Source organism: Gekko japonicus, unplaced genomic scaffold, assembly GCF_001447785.1.
Source record: "Gekko japonicus isolate JY-2015 unplaced genomic scaffold, Gekko_japonicus_V1.1 scaffold1766, whole genome shotgun sequence".
NCBI classification, from domain to species: Eukaryota; Metazoa; Chordata; class Lepidosauria; order Squamata; family Gekkonidae; genus Gekko; species Gekko japonicus.
The window spans coordinates 79,499-100,722 of record NW_015172060.1 but is presented as its reverse complement, the minus strand read 5'-3'; the positions used below and the strand labels follow the sequence as shown (position 1 = coordinate 100,722).

The 21,224-nt window shown below is 42.3% G+C and overlaps 1 protein-coding gene across 1 annotated transcript in view; it reads right to left on the bottom strand.

Moving 5' to 3' along the window:
• The window catches only part of PDE7A (phosphodiesterase 7A), a 62,336-nt gene that overhangs the window by 20,398 nt on the left and 20,714 nt on the right, over window positions 1-21,224 (bottom strand). The window contains exons 2-3 of the mRNA XM_015420783.1: window positions 20,313-20,373; window positions 12,407-12,490 (exon numbers count right to left, since the gene is read on the bottom strand). Of these exons, the coding sequence (XP_015276269.1) occupies window positions 12,407-12,490; window positions 20,313-20,373 (145 nt within the window). The remainder of the gene's footprint in view (window positions 1-12,406; window positions 12,491-20,312; window positions 20,374-21,224) is intronic.

The following is a 21,224-nucleotide window of genomic DNA, read 5'->3' as shown; positions in this document are numbered from 1 at the left end:
CCGGTCTCTCTCCACCCCCACCCCCAATTCAAAGCGAGGCCCACGGCGTGCAGCCGCTGGGCCTCGCCGGTCTCCCTCCCCCACCGCCGCTGGGCCTCCCCGGTTGCTCGCTCCCCTCGCCCCGCACTGAAGCCAGGTAGGTCGCAGAGCGTTCCCTGCGCATGTGCAGGGAACACTCTTTTAGTTTGGGGGGGATTTAAATATCCCCCGATAGTTTTTTTAAGTTTTCAGATTTTTGTGCACAAAACTCTACCTCCCCCCCCCCAGCTGCCCCCGGTGCGCGGATTTAGGTATCCGCACACCAGGGGGCGACTTCAGGATTAGATATATAGATTTTCTGATCCCAGTCAACTAATTTTCAGCCTTACAGATGAAAAGTTATAAAAATAACAGAAATGTCTTGATTTCTGCCTTACTTGGCTGCTATTTAAATAAAATTAAATTGGAAGTCTGAAACCCTAGTTTCTTGGTCCCATTTAACGTATTTTTATGCAATATGAATAAGAATTGCTACGTGTATTGGAATTTGCTCTTCAGCTACAGTTTCTCAGGAAAATTTCAACATCAGGCTTGCAAAACCTCAGCCAGCTTGAAGGATACATTGATTTCTGCAACAGCTGTTGAGATTCCTACATTCCAAGCTGTTGGTGGTTATTTAACAGTGGGTGTAAAGTAGGTATATTACTATATTCACATGTGTCTGAGCACTGTAATGGACTGCTTAAAATAAGGCACTGTACAAAAGTGAAAAACCATAGTATGTTTTGACAAATTATTGTCAAAGAAAGAACTGGCAACTACTTCCTACACAACACTCATCTTAAAAATCCTGGGAACAATTTACCAGGTAACTTATGACCGCTCTCCCCCCCCCCCACCCCAATTCTTCACATTATGAAAACCTTAATGCAAGAAGGATACTCTATCTGTATCCACTTACAGTTAAGCACAAAATTATTTCTTGTTTAACACATGCATAAAAACTGAAGTGGGGTTAGCATCAATTTATATATCTAATAGTTACATTTTGCCCCCATCTGTGGATATGTAAATCCATTGCTCGGTGCCAAAACAACACTAAACAGATTTTCCTGCAAACTTGGGAGACCCCCAGGTTTGCGGAAAAATCTGAAATCACACACACACACAAAATACATGGAGGGTTTAAACCCCCCCCCCCCAATAAAACCCTTACCTGTAGCTCCAGGCCCAGCCATGGCAGACACTGGCAGCAGCTCCAGGCCTGGTTGTGGTGGCAAGTGCTGGGAGCCACTCCCAAGCACCACTGTGGCCGGGCTCAAAGGTGGGTGGGGGCCTTGAGCTGCACCCAGTTCAGCAATGGACAGGAGATGGAATTCCCCTCCTCCAAGTCTTGCAGGAGCTCCCACTTGTACATCCCAATTCTAAACATGGCCAAATCTGGAGCCATGGACAGACAAGACCGATTTTTCTACAAACCTGAAAAACAGTCCAGGTTTGCAGAAAAATCTAAAAAAGTAGTACCCGGGGGTTAACCCTCCGAAAGTTATAGAAACAGTGCTTGAAGCTTTAAAAAACTGAATGCCTTCAGTGGCCACTGCTAGGAAACCACAACAGTACTGCCAGGCTTCTATCCTTAGTTTTGTTCATCAGAAGGCAGAGGGAGGGGCAAGACCCTTTCCAGGCTCATTTTGGCCTTTAAGGGAAGATTCATTGGGGCCAGACTTGGTAGCAACCATTACATGACTTGCCACCACATGACTTGCATGACTCACCCAGAACTCCTTGCTACGGTTCAACAGTAGCCACTGCATAAATAGGGTTGCCAATCTCCAGGTTGTGGCTGGAGATCTCCTGCTATTACAATTGATCTCCAGGCAAGAGAGATTAGTTCACCTGGAGAAATGGCCACTTTGGAAGGTGGACTCTATGGCATTATACCTCATTAAAGTCCCTCCCCTCCCTAAACCCCATTCATCTCAGGCTCTACCCCCAAAATCTCCAGGTATTTCCCAACCTGGACCTGGCAACCCTAAGCATGAAATCCAGTGTGGTGTAGCAGTTACAGTTGCAGACTACCATCTGGGAGACCCAGATTTGAATCTCCATTCTGCCATGGAAACTCACTGGGTGTGACCCTGGGCCAGTCACACAATCTCAGCCTAACTTACCTCACAAGGTTGTTGTGAGGATAAAATGGAGGAAAGAAGAATGAACTAAGCTGCTTTGGGTCTCTATTGAAGAAAAAGGTGGGATATAAATGAAGTAAATAAATAATAAATATATGGAAAATGATTCAGTTATATCTAACCCCAAAAGCAATTGCCAAAGTATATAAATCATGTTCTGGATTCTGCTGGTATTGCAACACAGAATCATCTGATTTTCTGATTTATTCACATGTGGTGATTTTGCCCTAGAGCTTTCATTTTGGGAAAATGAGAGGCCCCTGCAAGTCCTTGCAGGTCCCTTGCTTGTACTAATATATTTCAGGAGAGTTCTAGAGAGCAAAGTATTTAAGCATAGGGAAATCAACTTTATCCATTTAAGTCTAAACTACATAAAAATATAAGTTGTAAGAATAATGCTCCACTAATTATCTGATATTAGGAACTGATAATAGGAAGTTTTGTGCTCTTTCAAATTTAGCTAGCTAACAAAATCAGTACTTGGTCTGAAGCACCAGAGAATGCATACGTAAACTCGCAGCATAGCATACAACTTGGTGCCTAAGGTTTCCCCTGGTCCCAGCACAGCCCAAATCTCTCCCCACAAGTGGAGAACAGATAGCAAAACCATTTCTGCTGGAGTTCTCTTTTATGCACCTCGGTTGTTCACTTCCTTTTGCCTGTGTCTTACCTTCCACATGGAAAAATGTTGTGGGGGTAGACTAGGGGAGAGCCTTCACAAAACCTCTAGTTCATATAAACAGCTTTGTCCCAATGTCTCAACTCAGAGGCAAGTAGGTAGAGCTAATTTTGCTGGCTGTTCAGCATTTACTCAGTTGAAATTGATTTAGACCCCCACTTTCTGTTAAACAAGAACACTCAAGGCACAATAAATATAAAACAATGTAAAAATAAATTGTCAATCAGAACTAATAAAACAGGTATCTAAATAAAAAGATTGCATGGAATGTTAGTATTTCCCCTTTAAAATGAGTTACAAGCAAAGTTTGAAGCTTATGATGATCTGACTATTCCAATAAAAAAAAATTAAATAAAAAATCAAATACCGGGGCATGATGCTTTTTGACTGTTCATGTTTTGATGTACCTTTGTTAACTCAAACATGAGCTGAATGGAACAAGCTGCAAATTCCTAAAAAGCAGTACCTGTTCTTGTCTGCCTCCTCAACTATCCTACACAAGAATATCATGTGCTGTTGAAAGGCTTAGAATATCAGCCTCCATTCTTCCCCACTACTATATCAAAGCCTCAAATTCATATCAAAGATTTAATGGTACAGGGGTACTTTATTAGCAGCAGTAAAACCTTGAAAATGTACAGGCTCCACATCAAAGAACAGCTCCTCTAATAAGTAAGCAAATTCCTCCAAGGAAGTTTTGTGCATCCTACATGAAAGAGTAATAAAACAGTATTGTTCCTCTGTATGGCAAAAGAAGAGTGAGGCTTACTTTAGATATCACTTCTCCAAACCATGGCTTAAAGTTCAGCTCCTTGTTTTCCCCTCTTACCTACTGAGAAGAAATGCATTTTTTCCTGGGAGGTCTGAGAGGAGCAAAAGCCTCCATGTTGCATTTTAACAGGTTTTTTCCTCTGGGCAGAGACCAGCCTGGAAATGAGGAAGTCAGTTAATGACTTTACAGGCTCACCTCAGCTACCTCTTCAGAAATGTTAATAGATCTAGATAGAAACAATGGGATAGCCAAGTCCCCCCCCCCCTCTACCCCCTTCAAGCAGGGAACAGAGAGTTTTGGAAAAACGGAATGCTAGAAGGTTTCTAGGAAAGAGATTCCTGGAGATCTCCAGGAAATACCTCTTTGACCTGACATGATGTGGTCAGTGGGTGGACTAACAGATATGATAAAAACTCCTTGCAATAGGAAGGAGGTCTCTTTTAGTTGGGTGCTGAGTAGGCATGTGCAATTCGGGTTTCCCAAACCGAAAAAAATATTTTCGGATTTTTCAGCTTTTTGGGTACCGAAAAGGCTCCCATGAACCTTTTTGGGTATCCGGGGGGGGGAAACCTGGAAAAAATTGGGTTTTTTCGGGGGTGGGTGGGTTTGTCGGAATTCCAAAAAACAGCCTCTGGGGGGGTTATAGTTTAAAGAGCGCCAGGAAACAGCATTCCCCCGCCATTTCCCCCTCTTTCCCACCTCTTGCTCCTGTTTCCAGGAGGGAGGAGGAAAGAGGGACCTTCCAGACAGCCATTTCAAAATGCACTGCAGCTTGCAACTTTTTGCAAGGCTGTTGTTGCTGCTGGCAGCCCAGCAGCTAGCTTGCTCCTTTCCCAGGGAAGGAGCACTGGTGGCCAATAGGATTTTGGCATCTTCTCTCTGGCCAATCACAGAAGGTTGTTCCTTTTTGAAATTCTTCTGTGTATGCCCAGAGAGCATAAAAGGAGACTCTCTGGCTAGCTGACTCCATTGCTGTTCCTGATTCCTCCTCCTGCTGTTGAGAGAGAGAGAGGCTGACTTGGAGATTGTGCGTGGCTGGCTGGCTTCTGCTAGAACCAGCCCCTGCTCCTTGAGGCTCCTTTCCTCCCAGTGCTGCCTGTGGACTGATCCTTCAATCAAGACTGAAGACACCATACGGTTTGAATAAAATTAGGGCACTTTTAAACAATTGTCTTTATTTCTTGTGGGTGGTGGGCCCTGGGTTTTGTGTGGTGGGATAGTGCGTAGGACTCTAGGGCCTCTCAGGCCTCTCTTCCTGTTTTTCTTTTTTTGGGGGGGAGGATTCTCTTCTTTCAGATTGTAGCATTTTCCTTTTTTTTACTGTGATTGATTTTATATTTTATTTCTTGGCTTGTTGGGGCTTTTTTGGTGGGGGGTTACTGCTTAGCCTTCTGCCTCTCTCTGTTTTTGGTTCTTTCTTGTGCCTTGGTTGCCTTTGCAATTTAATTTTTTTACGTTCTTATTTTCTAGGCTTGGGGTTTTTGGGGGGGTTACTCTGACTAGGCCTTCTGTTTTTGGTTCTTGTCCTTTGGTTCTGTTGCCTTTAAGTTCCTTTTATTGTGTTTTGTGGGCCAGTTTTTTGTCTGTGATGTGGTGTTGTTGAGTGTGGGGAGGGGGAGGTGACAAGGCCTTCTGTTCTGCCTGAGCCCTAGGCTGTTTTTGGTTCTCTTTTGGTTCTTGTGTTTTGAGATTCTCTTCTGTTGCCTTTTAAGTTCTGTTGCCTTTAAGTATTGTGTTTTCTCTGCTAGTTTTTTTTTGGGGGGGGTTAGGGCTAGGGGTTTATTTTGGGGGGGTTAGGCCTTCTACCTGGGCCTAGGCTCTGTCTTTTCAGTTGCCTTTATCTACTTCTGTGCCTTTTAGCAGGTTTTATTTTTCTATTAGCAGGTTATATTTTTGTGGACTTTTTTGGCTTTCTTAGGCTTGGGGGTCAGTGCTCTGTGTGTGCTTCTGGTTCAGCTGCTGCAGCTGCACCACTGTTGGGTTTGGCACTGACTGGCACAGTGGCACAGGTTTTGGGGTCCACATTGCACAAGCTCTGCTGCTGGCCTGGCTGGCAAACATGCCCCCTCAGTTTATGCTGCAGATATTCTCTGGTTTGACCTGAGCCCAGTTGGGTTTGGCACTGACTGGCACAGTGGCACAGGTTCTTCTGGGGTCCACATTGCACAGGTTCTGCTACTGGCCTGGCTGGCAAACATGCTCTCTCAGTTTATGCTGCAGAGATTCTCTGGTTTGACCTGAGTCCAGTTGGGTTTGGCACTGACTGGCACAGTGGCACAGGTTCTTCTGGGGTCCACATTGCACAGGCTCTGCTGCTGGCCTGGCTGGCAAACATGCCCCCTCAGTTTATACTGCAGAGATTCTCTGGTTTGACCTGAGTCCAGTTGTGTTTGGGCACTAACTGGCACAATGGCAGAGGTTCATCTAGGGTCCACACTGCACAGGTCCTGCTACTGGCCTGGCAAACATGCCCCCTCAGCTTATACTGCAGAGATTCTCTGGTTTGACCTGAGTCCAGTTGTGTTTGGGCACTGACTGGCACAGTGAAATTGGTTCTGGGGGCACACTGCACAGGTTCTGCTACTGGCCTGGCTGGCAAACATGCCCCCTCAGCTTATACTGCAGAGATTCTCTGGTTTGACCTGAGTCCAGTTGGGTTTGGCACTGACTGGCACAGTGGCACAGGTTCTTCTGGGGTCCACATTGCACAGGTTCTGCTGCTGGCCTGGCAAATATGCTCCCTCACACCACCACCACACCTCATTTACTTTCTTACAGAGATTCTTGGGGAGACACCGTCTGCTGCCTGCCTTTTTCCCATAGGAAACAATGAAGAATTGGGGGCACCCTCTTTGGATGCCCCTGGAATTGGACCCCTGGTCCAATCTTTTCAAAACTTTGGGGGTCTTTTGAGGAGAGGCTCCAGAAGCTGCAGTCCAAATTTGGAGCCTCTATCTCAAATCCTCTCCCCCCCCATCCCCCTGCAAACTTCAGAAGATTTTTGCCATTGAGTTCAATGGCCCCATTGGATATAATGGACCCAAATTTTTTGGAAATTCCGAAATTTTCAGATATCTATCAGGTTTATTCAGATTTCCAAAAGAAATTCAGGTTCAATATATCCGAAAAATACTGATTTATTTTTTTTTTGCACACCCCTAGCGCTGAGTCCCTGAGCGCACACAGACCTGTCCACAGGAAAGGCAGCCATTGACCATGTGCTTGCCTGGAGAGCTGAAGGAAGCTTCAAGGTAATGACTGTTATGTAGAGATCTGTAACATCTTAAAGCTAAAGAGCCTATCCTATATTTTAACATCTGACAGGCCATGTATAGAGGAATTGCATTTTGCCTATTTCTGTTGGAATCCCTTGCTCAATCTGGAGCTGTGTTAACAGCATGCTTGTAGACATTTTCTTTTTAATACACACTTTCTAACTTTTTATGTTGGTAGTGATTCTCTGTACCACATAGACATCCACTTTCTTGGACATGCTATTTTAAACGGAGTACTGGGGGAAGGCAGGCAGTTGGCAAGTGGCTGATCCTCCAGGGTGCACAAGGCAGTGACCTGTACCCATGGTGACCAGGTGCTGGGTAGTGGGAGACAAACAGGCAAGGCCTCAGAACTTGGAAGGGAAGCTAGGAGTCCTGAACCTCCCAGTGGGCAATTCTGTATGAAAGTCAGATGGTGGTGGCAAGTTACGGGAGAGGGAGGGAGAGAGGGGGGGAGGGAGGGAGGGAGGGAGAAGTCTCTCCAGGTGTGGGGAAACACCTAGGAGGGCAGGGTGGAATAAGGCCTGCAGGCCAGAGCAGGAACACTCTGCCACACCTATCAATTTTTCCCTTCCCCTTTCCATGATCTACTGCAACCATAGTTTAGCATCACATAATTTCTTTCTTTGTAGATATTTATACCTCACCTTTCTTCCCAATGGGGATCCAATGCAGATTACATCTTTCGCCCCTCCTCTATTTTATTCTCCCAACAGCCCCCCTGTGACAAAGGGTTAAGCTGAGAATGGGTGACTGGCCCAAAGTCAGGCAGCAAGCATTCATGGCAGAATGGAGTTCAGACTGATACTTCGAAGTCTTTGTGTAAGGCTTGCTCAAATCCCCTATCACTGGGGTCTTGGACAACCTATCTGCATCCATATGTAGAACTGGTTGGCGGTCAAGCTAGTCCCAGGTTTGTCCACCATTAGCACCTTGAGTCTCTTGGTAGCTTCTGATATCAGGGAATAAAACTTGAAAAAAAATCTGATTGTTAGTTTTTTAGCTTGGAATGGTGTTCCCACTCTGCCTTCATCCTACTATAAAACACTGCGGCCAGTTAGAGGAGCAGAAGAGACTTGCCATTGCCTGCCTCAGTGTAGCAACCCTGGACTTCCGTTGGTTATCTCCCATCCAAGTACTAACCAGGACTGACCCTGCTTAACTTCTGAGATCTGACAAGCGTGGTTGAGCCTGGGCCATCCAGGTCAGGGCTGGCATCCCTGCTTGTGGTACTGCCAGTTGTGTACATCAGCTGGCCAGATTCCACTGGAAGTTCTGGGTCAAAATCATCGTTTTCCTTAGGTCTGGAGAAAATTCTAAGTACCTGGAAAGTAATCCCATGTACAACTCTTGAGGGAATAGCCAGGACTGTATTGTTGGTACTACTTCCTCTCCTTCCTCTGATCATTTCCATTCTACCCTCTCTGAGGATAGAACTGGGGAGTCTGAGTCCTTCCTGGACTTTTTGCAGCCATCAAGTTGTAGCCCAATGTCAGAACCCACAGCCAACAACGAAGTACATGCATTCAGGAACGGTAATACTTTTATTGTACAGCTATAGATGCAGTAACATAGGCACTGTGCACTCACACACCCCCACAGCACTGGCCAATTAGGCACCCTCCCGCGCACGGGATAAGGCTTAGAGACCGTTAGGTAGCTGAAGCTGAGAACTAACACTCTCCCACGGCACCTAGGGCAATCCCAGACACCACAACACCCTCCTGCGCATCTGTATAGATAAGCGTTTCGGCGCACAGCAGAGACAGCACAGAAAGGAATGCAGTAGCAATTAACCTGAAATGAAAGCAATAGCAATTAACCAGACACAGACCAACCTCCCCAACCTTCATGGCAGCATAGTTGACACCCACTTATGGTGAACCCTTGGGGTTTTCAAGCAGGAGATGTTCAGAGATGGTTGGCCTTGCCTGCCTCTGTGTCATGCTTCTGTCATTGTTTGGTGGTCTCCTATCCAAATATTGACCAGGGCTGACTGTGCGTATTTGATGAGCTCATACTATCCTGAGCTATCCTTGCTACCTCTGTTTCCTGGTTCTCCATAGAGTCTTGCGGGGACTGTAAGGCTTATGATCTGAAGAGATCTGACTTGCTAAGTGTACCCCCCCCCAAAAAAAAATCTGTTATAGCCTCTCCCTGGCAAACAATGGAGGTGGTGGAAATGCTATCAAGCAGCAGCCATGTATCATTTTCAAGGCAAGAGACAGCCAGAGCTGGCAAACCAACCAGGGCTGACCCTGCTTAACTTCCAAGATCTGATCAAACTGGGCTAGCCTGGGCCATCCAGGCCAGGGCCGCTGCCCTTGCCTGCCTCAGCGTAGCGACCCTGGACTTCCTGGGTGGTCTCCCATCCAAGTACTAACCAGGGCTGACTCTGCTTAGCCTCTGAGATCTCAACAGATTAAACTAGCTTGGGCTATCCAGGTCTGGCCACAGGGAACTGGCAGGTCTGACTGGGAGACATTTTCCATTTGCTTGCCTGGGAGTGAAAGCAAAAGTAAGTCTGCCATGAGGGTCCAGGGAACCAAGATGACCACCACCATTTTCCCCACCCTTCTATGACCTTCCCTTGGCCTTCTAGCTCCCGGTCTGTTCCATGGCAACTTTCCCCCTGAAGGGAAAAGGCGGGGAGGGCTCTTTAATCCAGCCTATCCCAGGTTGGGGAGGTTGGAAGCCCCAGGAATCAATTTCCTCTTCATCCACCCAGAATAGCTTGGGGGTTTGCTTGGGGGTTTTCTGCAGTCTACCACCCTGCCCTCCTTCACCTCCAGTCTAGGATTTTTGGCCCTGTACCATGATTCTGGCGAGGCTCCTGGCTTGTCTGTTCCACTACACACTGGGTCCTCCGAGATCGGGGAGATTGCCGGGTCTGCAGCGTCGCCACCATCTCCTTGCAGACTCAGCTGCTTCCCCTGATGTGCGTTCATTCGGGAGGCAACCTCCAGCCACAGGCTGGGCCCAGTGGGAGTCTGCGTACACAGCCCTGGCTGCTGGGGATTTCCCAGTGCCATTGGCTTCCTTCGTGGTCTGCTGCCGACTGCGGCTCGAAATAATGAAGAGGGAGGGTCTCTCCCTTCTCCCTCTCTTCTTCTCATTTCTGGATCGCTGCGCTCTACAGAGCGCCTGTGAAACACATCCTGCTCAAGCAGCAGGGCCAGTAAGACTGGGATGTTCCCAGGGGACAGGCCCCTCCCCTTCCTGGATTGATCTGAGGAAACCGACCCTGTTCCAGAGGAGGACCTAATCCCAGGAGTAAAGACTGCCCCACTCCCAGGACCACCAGAGAAAATATTTGTTAAATGCCTGTGTGAGTTATTATAATACTTTACATCTTAGATATAACTCTATAATTTTCCTACGAGGTGATACTGGGTGACCCACTTATGGAACTGAAATGTGGAATATTCTTTTAAGTGGCATCAAAAGAAGATCTATTCATATTTCACAAATGTTTAAAAAATGCTGAGCTGCTTCCCAGCCCAGAATGGTGAGGTTAGTGATAAGCATTACTTATTACTACTTGCAGATTTTCTATAGTTCTACATCAAGCCTTCATGACATGTGTATAGAGCAAATATCAGCTCTTCCATCTAAACATACTGGTTGCCCAGACATGCTACAATCACTCAGTTCATGCTACCAAACATTAAAGCCAGTGAATTGGGGAAAGGGACATCACAAAAATGTTTTAAGACAAGAAAGAAAGCCTTTTGCCACTGGAACTTGTCATGACAATGATGCTCTCTGACATGTCTCATTATCATAGGAAAAGTCTCAATGGAAAGCACTGCAATTGGGTTCAGGTTGCCTTTTTTAATTAGACCAAGCTTTATTTTGAGGAAAGAACAGCTAATCAGCTAAAGTATATGAGACTTCCTGAACAACAGCTGTTATTAAGAGCAAGACTCCTTAGAATGAGAAGACCAGACCTGGGACTCATTTTGCTGCGAAACTGTGAAACGAAGTTACATGACAGAGTCATGTGACAGGAATGGAAAGCCAGAGTTATGCCCTTGCTAGGTTCAAGGCCAGGATTATGGGCAACAAACTAAAAAACCCCGGGGATAGCATAAGACCAGGGTCAGAGCCATGGAGGAATCTCCTGCAATATGAAGTGACCTCACCTCACCATACTGTTGTTCTTCTCAAGGCCAAACTAGATGAGATGACATCCGCAAGTCTACCTCTAGGATGCAGTCACCATAGTGAGTTACCACTAGGGAACTCTGTGGGGGTGATTCTGGTTAGGACCACTGCAACACTGGGAAGAAAAGGGTCCTACCTCCCCCACCATGTGCCATTTTTCTGACCCAAAATTGCACTGGAGGGTATCTGCCCACGTTGTTTATCTGCTGTTGCTGCAGAATGGCATGGCAGCCTCTCCTGGGCAGACAGGTCACCCAACTTGGTTGTCACTGGGCTTGATTCTTTTTGAGTGCCAAAGCCACAAGGTAGGGACTGGTTGTAAGAGGAGGGCCTCTCTGGACAGGGGTCTGATTTTATGGTAAGGCTAGGGAGTCCCTACCCTCTTGTAGCACAGCTAGAATGTAGCACAGCTGTGACTATGACAGGAGGTTCTTCTCCCACCCCATATGGGCCTTCTTAAGTCATTCAGGCATCAAATGAACAAGTCCCCCACTCATACACACATGCACACACACAGTGGTTCAACCAGAACTGGCCCCCTGTGACACCGCTAAAAGGAGTTCCCCAGTGGGAATTCACTGCTATAAAATGGCAGTGTTTCCCTAAGGGGACCATCTTTGGGCCCTTAGCATGCATGCAAAGAGAGCCAGAAGGCATCACAACCTTGCTCTCTTCTCCGCAGATATAAAAAGGGGGCAGCTCTAGAAAGGCTTCTGGCCCAGAAGAAAGGGCTCTATGACCTACCTGAAAGTCCTGAAGACCACTATTGGGGGGGGGGGGGGGAGAATTCTTTCAAGTAAGAATTGAAAGCTGCATAGTCATTGGGGACTTTACTGTGATAATTTTAAATTATATAAAACAACTCCTGAACATGAATTACAGAATCATAAATACCCTTTTATAAACAGTCAAGCATGGGGTAGGAAGACAAATAACAGAGCTTACAAAGCAATTACTATTGTGTTCCATCCATGATTACCATACAGATATGGTATTAGTAAATAGGTATTGGTGATTATAATAGTTAAGTGGTCATGAATAAGGTTCCATGAAATGAGGTCCAGCATTCTATTTAGCCAGGTATACAGCATGCTAGAGAATCTGGATGTTTTACTTGTGCCAAGAGAGTATTATATTTTCAGCACAGTATCATGTGGATTTAGAAAAGTATTATACTATCCTGCATATTATCTATGCATAATTTTCTGAAGCAGAAATTATTACTTTTGCAGGAAATTAAGAAAAATGTTAATTTCCATTTTAAAACCAGTTAAGTACTTGAAGCCCCGCGGCCAAAAACAAATTGTATTCTTCATTATTTTTCGGCTATTATTTAAATACTTACAGTGAAAAATACGGAAATCAATGTATGGATGAGAACCTCTTCTCTCTGTTTCAAATCCTGCCCGACTTCTTACTCGTACATCTCCTAGAAATAGGGTCAAGAGTGAAATACACTGTGTCGAAGAGCTACAGAGAAAACTGCAACTGAGTACAGTTGCAATGTGTATATGTATGTCGTGTAACAGTCATACAACAAACCTATTCAATATCTATTGACTTAATAGCTGATATTTCAAAATAAAGTTTGAAGACTTTTCAAGCTTGTGATTGCATGCTCTTCATTGAACTGTTTCCTGCCTTAGCATACAGCCAAATGCATACGTACTTAGATGAAGTTGCATATGCTAAGCTATGTCACCATATAGGAAGAAGTGGTAAAACGTTATTTTTTGCTCCATGGCACCATAAAGTTGTCCAAAATGGTCAGTTAAACTATAATAATCTTATATTAACAACTTTAACAATTATAATTGTTGCCAAAGATTACTTACTTGCGTTCAGCTGTTTGAATATTACACAAGACCCTATTAAAATACCAAAACTTAGTATTAACGATCTAGAGATTAAAATATTTTTATACTTCAGCTAAGCAGTCGCCTCAAATAAGTATTATTACTAAAAAGCTGACCACATAAGTAGCTTTTAAAAAAGAAAATGCAATATATTCATATGAATTTACATTCTCAAACATACTCTATTGCTTGGAATCCTGGGAAGATCACAGCTAAATTTAAAAGCTTTGCAAGATTCCCAAAAATCCTGTACACATTAGGAAGGTATTATATTATTAATATTTTAAACTTGAACTATAAGCCAATCAAACAGTTACACAACTGCTTTTATTCCAGTGTTCAAATTTGTACTGCCTTGCAGAGATGTGAAGGCGGGGGGGGGGGGACTGTTTTTTTCTGAGGATCTTCTTCCAATGGAAAAAGTTTTTTTTGTCAGTGCTCCCTAAAATATCCCAATTTTGGGACACTTCAGGGAGCACTGACAAAAAAAACCTTATAAAATCCTTAAGAATGAGTGAAATGCTTCTTAAGAAAGGATTTTCCTCACTCAATATGTATAGCATGAAAAAGCTCTCAGACATTTTCAATTTCTACAACGGAAAAATTGGGAGATTTCAGGGGACACAAAAAACTCCTACATTTTTCCACCCTTTTGGAATGAGTGACATGGAAAACAAGGTTTTGCTCAAAATATGTAGTATGAACATTTTTATATAAGACAATCTACAGCATTAGATAATACCACCTACGTATAACTGTAGACATAAACAACTTCTTCAATAATATGTTTTGTATTTAAGGGTAAATAATTTTGGCAACAATTAATATGCTATAATGCGTTCAGTGTTTTCAGTGTTATGAAGCTTACTATCCAAATATGCTGGCAGTGCTATGTATTGTGACTGTATGAGTGTGTTTCCATCCAACTTTTCTTTACTACAGAAATCGTTTTCTGCCTTCAACCTTTATTTCTTGCTCTCAGGTGGCAAAATTAAAATAGACGTGCTATGAGATATGCTATGGAAGTTGGCAACTCAAGTATTGAGAAAATATACTATTTTTCTTATATGAAGACATATACTTTTAAATTCCATAAATATGATGAATAGTACAATTTTATATGCTAACTAAGCTATAAGTGGTATATTTTATGTTGTTAAATCTGTAAAAATAGTTCAGATTTGCTAAAGTACTGCATAATTTCAATTTTTCACAACATTTCTATTTTTCTGAAGATACCGGAACTCCCCCCATTCAATATTCCCAGAAATTTTACATTTCTACTGTGTGATTATATTTTATGAACAAAGTTATTTTGAGAAGTCTGCAGTGTTGCTGAAGATACTATATGCCATTCTAGTTTGTGTGTGTGACTGTAAATGTAATAAAGATTTTGCAGAATTAAATCTGTATGCTTCAAGGGCTCTTCCGTGAGATGATAGTCACCTTAAAAAGGAAAACACTGAAATGGCATAATATTCCTAGAAACTTGTCCTATTTTTGTTACTTAGTATACATGAGCTCTTCAGTTAATGAAACTCAAGGGAATATAGAGAACTAAAGGTAGACCCCAGGATGCAATACAGAATAAAATAAGCATTGAAAGTACATCCGGTATGCAAGTAACACACCAGACAGAACAGCAACAGACTTAACATTACATTTACATGCAACTGCTAGAATCTAAAGAGTTTATTTATTTATTTTTCATATTTATATCCCGCCCTCCCCAGGTGGGCTCAGGATGGCTAACAAGGGCAGCACACAGCCATGCCAGAATAAAAACATATAAACATTCAACATTAAAACCACTGTGCTCAATTCGTAACTGATGTCCTAAGTCCAAGATGGTAACTCCACAGTTGTACACACTCAGGGACTTTCAGACCTACCCTTCCTACTGCAGCCAAAATACTATCCCCACTCTAAAAGCCACTCCCAAAGTTGAGGGACTCAGTAAAGCACAGGGAAGTTGATGGACTCTCACAGCATAGAGTGGGGAAAGCTGCAATCAGATTGTAAAACTCGCTGCCTCTTTCCATGCAGGAGCCTTTTTTTATTCTGAGTGACTAATACTGTTATTCAACTCTGATGAGAAAATATTTTATGCAATTCACAGATTGTTCTTTTTTAAAAAAACGCTTTGCTCTGCTTTACACACAGGACTATGCCAAAGACAGAGGCAAACTCACATGTAGCATTTTACATGATGCTGCATATCCAATCTATATGCCTGAATATTTGCCAGTGGCAACTACACAAACATATCTTAAGAAGCACATCCACAAATCTGCCCTATCAGGATTATTCCAAGGTCACAGATACATGGCTTCAACAGTGGTATCTATCATGCTACTATAATTTGTAGAGTTCCAGCAAAAAAGGGTAACTATGTGTTTCAAAACTCCACATACAAACGTGATGCTATAGAGTATTCACACTATTACTATCCACTATCCACAAAATTTAGATGTAATTAAGTTGCATCTGAACGAATCCCAAATAGATACAAGAAATGATCTCAACCACAGGCAATGACATTCATAAATAACTTTTATTTATGGTACTAAGGATTATTACATGACAGCTCTTTAATTTGGAATGTGTTGCTGCTTGAATGTTATAGTTCAACGTTTATTCCACTGACTGGTCGGGAAAGTATACTGCAAAAAAAGCTTCAAAACTCAAGGATCACTTCTGTTCAGACTTGACAGAAGTTGATCCTACTTCTATTAACTAGAAATACTGCCACAGGACAAACCAAGTGAGAACAATGTGAAATTGGTCCCCAGAACTTGGTAATTACAGCAATGAATTTAAGTGTCATTTAGTTAGATTCTCCTTCAAGAATTAACGAGTGTGTTACAACATCTATCATAATGCCTGAGCATAGCCACAACACCCAGTTTTTCTTACTACTTCAAAAAGAAACAGCCAACACAATTCTTAGAGCTCTACATTCAGAGGATCACTCTCCCATCTGTTCAGGTCTTCAGGTCAATCCCTGCTAAGAATCCATTCTTGGAGGAGGTAAGTAAATCCAGTAGAAAAAGTAAGGACTTTTAGGCAAACTTCCCATGATAATGGAGTAATTTATCAAAGGTCTGGTAAGGTGTCTGTCTGTCTCTCTCTCTCCTGGCTTTTAGGAAGATATAGAAACTATATCATTTTGAGTTAGTCTTTGGAAGCCAGTTGTGCTGCTGTTGCCTGTTTTTTATAATGTGAAAATGGTATCAAATAGTTTTTATCATTAATAACCAGCTTTATTGAAAAGCAGCATAAAAATCTGTAAGATAGAAGTTTCCACATTCAAAAGTCTCTAGCTGAAGTTTAGAATGCCCAGAAGAATGCAGCCGACCAGTGGAGAAAAATCGCCGGAGAAAGAGAGCCGCCGAAGATGGAGAGCTGCCAAGCAGCCAGAAGAACGCAGCGGACCTATCACAGGGTGCCGGTAGGGAATCCCCACCCCTTCGGTATGTGGCCTTAGATAGGGCTAACAAGTTCGTAAGAACGCCCCTGTAAACCGCTCTGAGACCCGTTAGGGGTTATGGGCGGTATATAAGTCCCATGTAAATAAATAAATAAATAAATAAATAAATATTAAGTTCGTGTTTATGGGACTATAACAAAGACAAGTCTTTAGAAGCGATAACATGCTCTTTACTTAGGAACAGAGTAGCAGCTACCTTTATTGCATCCAAGAGGACAGGGCAGTATATAAGGTTTTCCCTCCTCAACTACAAAGAGAGCAACTAGCCTAAGGTCACCCAGTGAGATTAATGGGTAAGCAAGTAAGTTGTATGTCTTCATTCAATAAAAGTGTATATGTTACATACAATGTGGTGGATTGAACCAGCTATTCCACGGACAAAAAAAGGAAGGAATTCTCCCTTGTTAAATGCAGACTCCCTGCCAATGCAGTGCATGTTGTTGATGGATGTTTGACCCTCACCACAGGATTTGTGGGGTACACGGGGAAGCTCTGGAAAGGGAAATGCAGAGGAGACCTTCTTGTACAAGCTTGTTTCACTGTGGTAGATCTGGTTCCAAGCCAGTGGCTTGAATCCAGTGATCCAATCACACCAAGATCTTCCTAATCCCCCACAGCCAGGATTTCTGGAACAGTGAGACCCTCATAAAGCCACGAGTCAATGGGCTGCAGTGAGAAGGAGTAAGTGGATAAAATCACTCCCTCTTCCCTTCCATCAACTGAAGGTTCACGGGATCCAACCCATTACATTCAATTAGTTTGTTGCACTCTACATGTAGAGGCAGAGAAGGGGATGATGGAAGAGTTTAATAGTACCCATACCCGATTAGACTGCCAGTACAGGTGGCCAAAAGGTTGTATAGACCAAACAGGCTTTCTGATAAGTTTGTGGTTTTTAAGCCTCCCATTTAAATTTTCAGTGTATCTCAATGTTCCCTCTAAAATGTGCATGTGAGTGGCCGTGTAGGGTCTTGACCAGTGTTCCCTCTAAGCTAAGTTAGTGTGAGCTAGCTCACAGTTTTTTAACCTCCAGCTCACAGATTTTTGTCTTAGCTCAGGAGGGATGACTGCAGAGCAAATTAATTTATGCACTTGCTCACAACTTTAATGCCAGTAGCTCACAAAGTAGAATTTTTGCTCACAAGACTTCACAGTTTAGAGGGAACATTGGTCTTGACCTGCCCATTGCCCAATTTAAGATTACAGCAGTTACATTCTGCTCAGGATATGAACTGTTCCACTCAGTAGGGAACAAAAATTAGAGGGAACATTGCTCATGACCCATGTGAAAGAAAGAGTAACATCACAGACGATATGAACAGAGATAAATCAGGGCAAGGAATGCTGCTTTATGCTACAAAATTAGCAATCTCTCTTTATTCCCTGCCACTATTTTAACAATACTCGATTCCATGGGCTGCATAGCTTGGATAAGAATTGAGAAGTTTAAAAAATTAATTTCTCCATACTAGAATCTAGAACCTCTAGATAAAAGTCTTAAGATATTCAATTAATGCAGAGACTGACAACTGGTAACCAAGGGGCTTAATTTGCAGGAGCTGATCCAAACATCTCCCCAAATCCCAAGGACCTTGTTCAATATGAACCCAGCTACTTTCTATTTTATGAGGTGAAACAGAGAGAAAAGGGCTCTTTAGCACCCCTTTCACCTGTGTGAACAGCAACAGAATTTTGGCAGTTCTTCTCTTATGAACTTCAACCGGTCATTTACCTTTCACTAGGCTGGTGCTTAAGAGTCAGCAGCAGCAATGCATTAGTAGATGACCCCAACAAACTTGATTCCTGTTGGCACTACTGTTTATCATGGGACTGGGAACAGCAAACAGCCCCTTGCTTGAACCTCTACTCATAAAATAAGACCCTATGTCGCTTCCAGTTCAGGCTAGTGCCCAATTCAAAATACAGCCCCTACAGAAGATAAGTCGCTGCCAAGGGATTTAATACATTTGTAAACCCTTATAATCAATTTCCAGTTTGGATGTCATTTTCACTTTAAAACATTCAGATACTATTTTCCCTCTACCATATAGTATCAAGATGGTAAGGCATGGTTCCATTTTGTTTTTTCTTCATTCAAGCATCTGACAATAGGCTGAATCCTATGAACCTATTCAAGTTTTCATCCGGCACAAAGATCTTTCCTCCAACTGCTTTAATTAGAAAGAAAGAGATCAAATCTCAGTGAAAGCCAATATTATGTGTATTGCTTATTCCCTACTAACACATCATTCTCAGTTTAAAAGTGTATACTGTTATGGAATCTTATTCAATTACCTCAAAGGATGTCATCTGCATTAAATACTAAGCTTGGATTTCTCCCTGACTTACAATTTCATTTTGATAACCAGAAGACTAAGCACCTAAGCATTTTATGATATACCTTCATGAAAACCTGCCTTGGCGGGGAGGACGGGTTACAAATGAAATAAATAATTAATAATTAAAAATTATTTTAAAATTACTTTCAAAACCAGGCCAAATGTTGGAAACCTGGACAAGTAAATGTTTCAACATCCATTTATTTTGAAGTACTAATATGATGAATTACATACTTAACCAAATGTTTCATTTGCAATACCAAGTACAACAGAAACTAAAGTCCAAAGCTGGACTACCTAGGGAACATGCCCTACTTTTTCAGACTTTCAATACAGATACTAAGGGAATGTAAGAAGCCAACTCTGACATTTCTTAAGAAGAAAATGAGCAGGAAGGCCAGAGGCTGCAAAGCAACAGAAGTCTAGCTAGGACTTCTAAAGTTTTCCAGTTTGGCAAATAGGGTGCTGCCCTAAAGTAGGGATATATAGTGGGATGGGAACCAATCTGAATGAAAGAGACAGGAACACAGAAACATGGATGTAAATGTAAGCATAAGAATAATGTTGTATACTGTTGAGAGGAAGGACAGTAACAAGCGTATGACTTGGAATAACACTTTCACTCCTCACCATTTTTAAAGCACCATCTATTTGCTTACTTTTCTCACTGGAGAGGGAGCATTATGATAGATCAGTAACTCTACATAAACTAATGGTGATCAGATATAGACTAGGATTCATGACTTGCAAATGGTTGTGTTACAGATTGATCTCCAAGATCTGCTATTGTTAGGGGACCTTCCAATAGCCCATCAACGGTAATTTTACTTCTGGATTCAACAGTCACAGGTAAAGTCTATGAATATGAGCTGATTCCATGGATACAGATTACACCTTTCTTAAATCTGGTTAACATTTGTGAAAACCAACTGCAATAATTCTGACAGTGAAACTCCTCTCCCTCATTTTTCCTGCTGTAGCCATCATACTTCAAGATTGCTGGCACATGACACTATTTAGTTTACAGCTTAAGCAGAAACTTTCCTGTAAAAATATTTGCTCATATGAGTCATTCAAATTCAGTTTAGACAAAACAAATTCTTAATCTCATATGTACAGAGTTTCTGCTATAACCATTGTGTGTTTGAAGAGACAGGAAACATACAGCAATCAAGGCTAACTTTTAAAGCAAGAAGCAGTCGAGTTTTTCAATTTTTATTTGTGCTTCATATTTAAAGTGTAAATAAAATTAAATAGTGGCATCTGCATCCATCTCCTGTTAAATATGAGTTACTGGGGAACCTGTAATCTCATGTTTTGTGACCTTCTCATTATGATCGTATTCAATGCCTTAACCTGTAAAGAACATGTTTACAACTATTGAAATACACAGAGTCAAACCAACAATGAACAACAAAACAATTATTGAAAGCAGCAGAAGAGAGAAGAATAAAAGTGGAAAGGTGCTAAAATGCAGTATTTGCAAATACAAGTACACATCAACTATTTTGACAGCAAGAAGCCACGCACATAGATCTGGATGTTGCAGCCAGTGACCACACTTACCTAGCATGCGAATGTACAATGCAGTTTGATCAGAACTGTCATAGGAAATTGCCCCACGTCTCTGGAAGAAAAAGACAAAACAAAGATTTATTCTGGTTTATGAAGACAATCTTAATCTCTAATTCTAAGGACACTGCCTCTATTTCAGTACTCGGTTCTAACAAATGCTTTTCCTGAAGTGTCTTAACCAGATTTTACAAAACCATTTTAATGTTGTATTCACATAGGAATCTCTCTACAAGTAAATAAATCATCCTGCCTCGGCAAAAAGGTGCGGGATATAAATTTAACAAATTAATTAATTAATTAAGCCAATTAAACAGTAGGTGGTTTTGCGAGACACAGTATACTTATTTGTTTGTGTTTTTCAAATCAATATAAGATAAGCAACTCAGATCTAGTGCAGATATTACACAGCCTATCCTGTAACCACAGCTACAGAAGTGGGCTGCAAGATTGCACACTGCCACTCTCTAGCCTTAAATGCTGTGTTAGCACTGACACTAACCAAGGTGCACACCCAACCACACTTAATAACTAGCCTGTAATCTTGATTAACAATAGCTAATGCCAGTGATAATGTAGCCTGTGACTACAGTTAACCATGGTTACTGTGGAAAGGGAGAATTTCATATGCAATGGTAAGGAAACACAATTCAGTTACTCCATCTTTTTATCGAAGAGATGTAATCTTACCATAGAGTTATGTGTAACCTTTCACCATATATATATATATCTATTCCAAATTCAAAGCATCCATATATTTTCAAAAACCTAATTTTATCTTAAATGCACCCAAAGAAGCTAGGTACCTTTGACCCAGGCTAGCCTAATCTCCTCAGATCTTGGAAGCTAAGCAGGTCAGCCCTGGTTTGTTGGGAGCACACCAAGAAATTCCAGGCTCCCTATGCA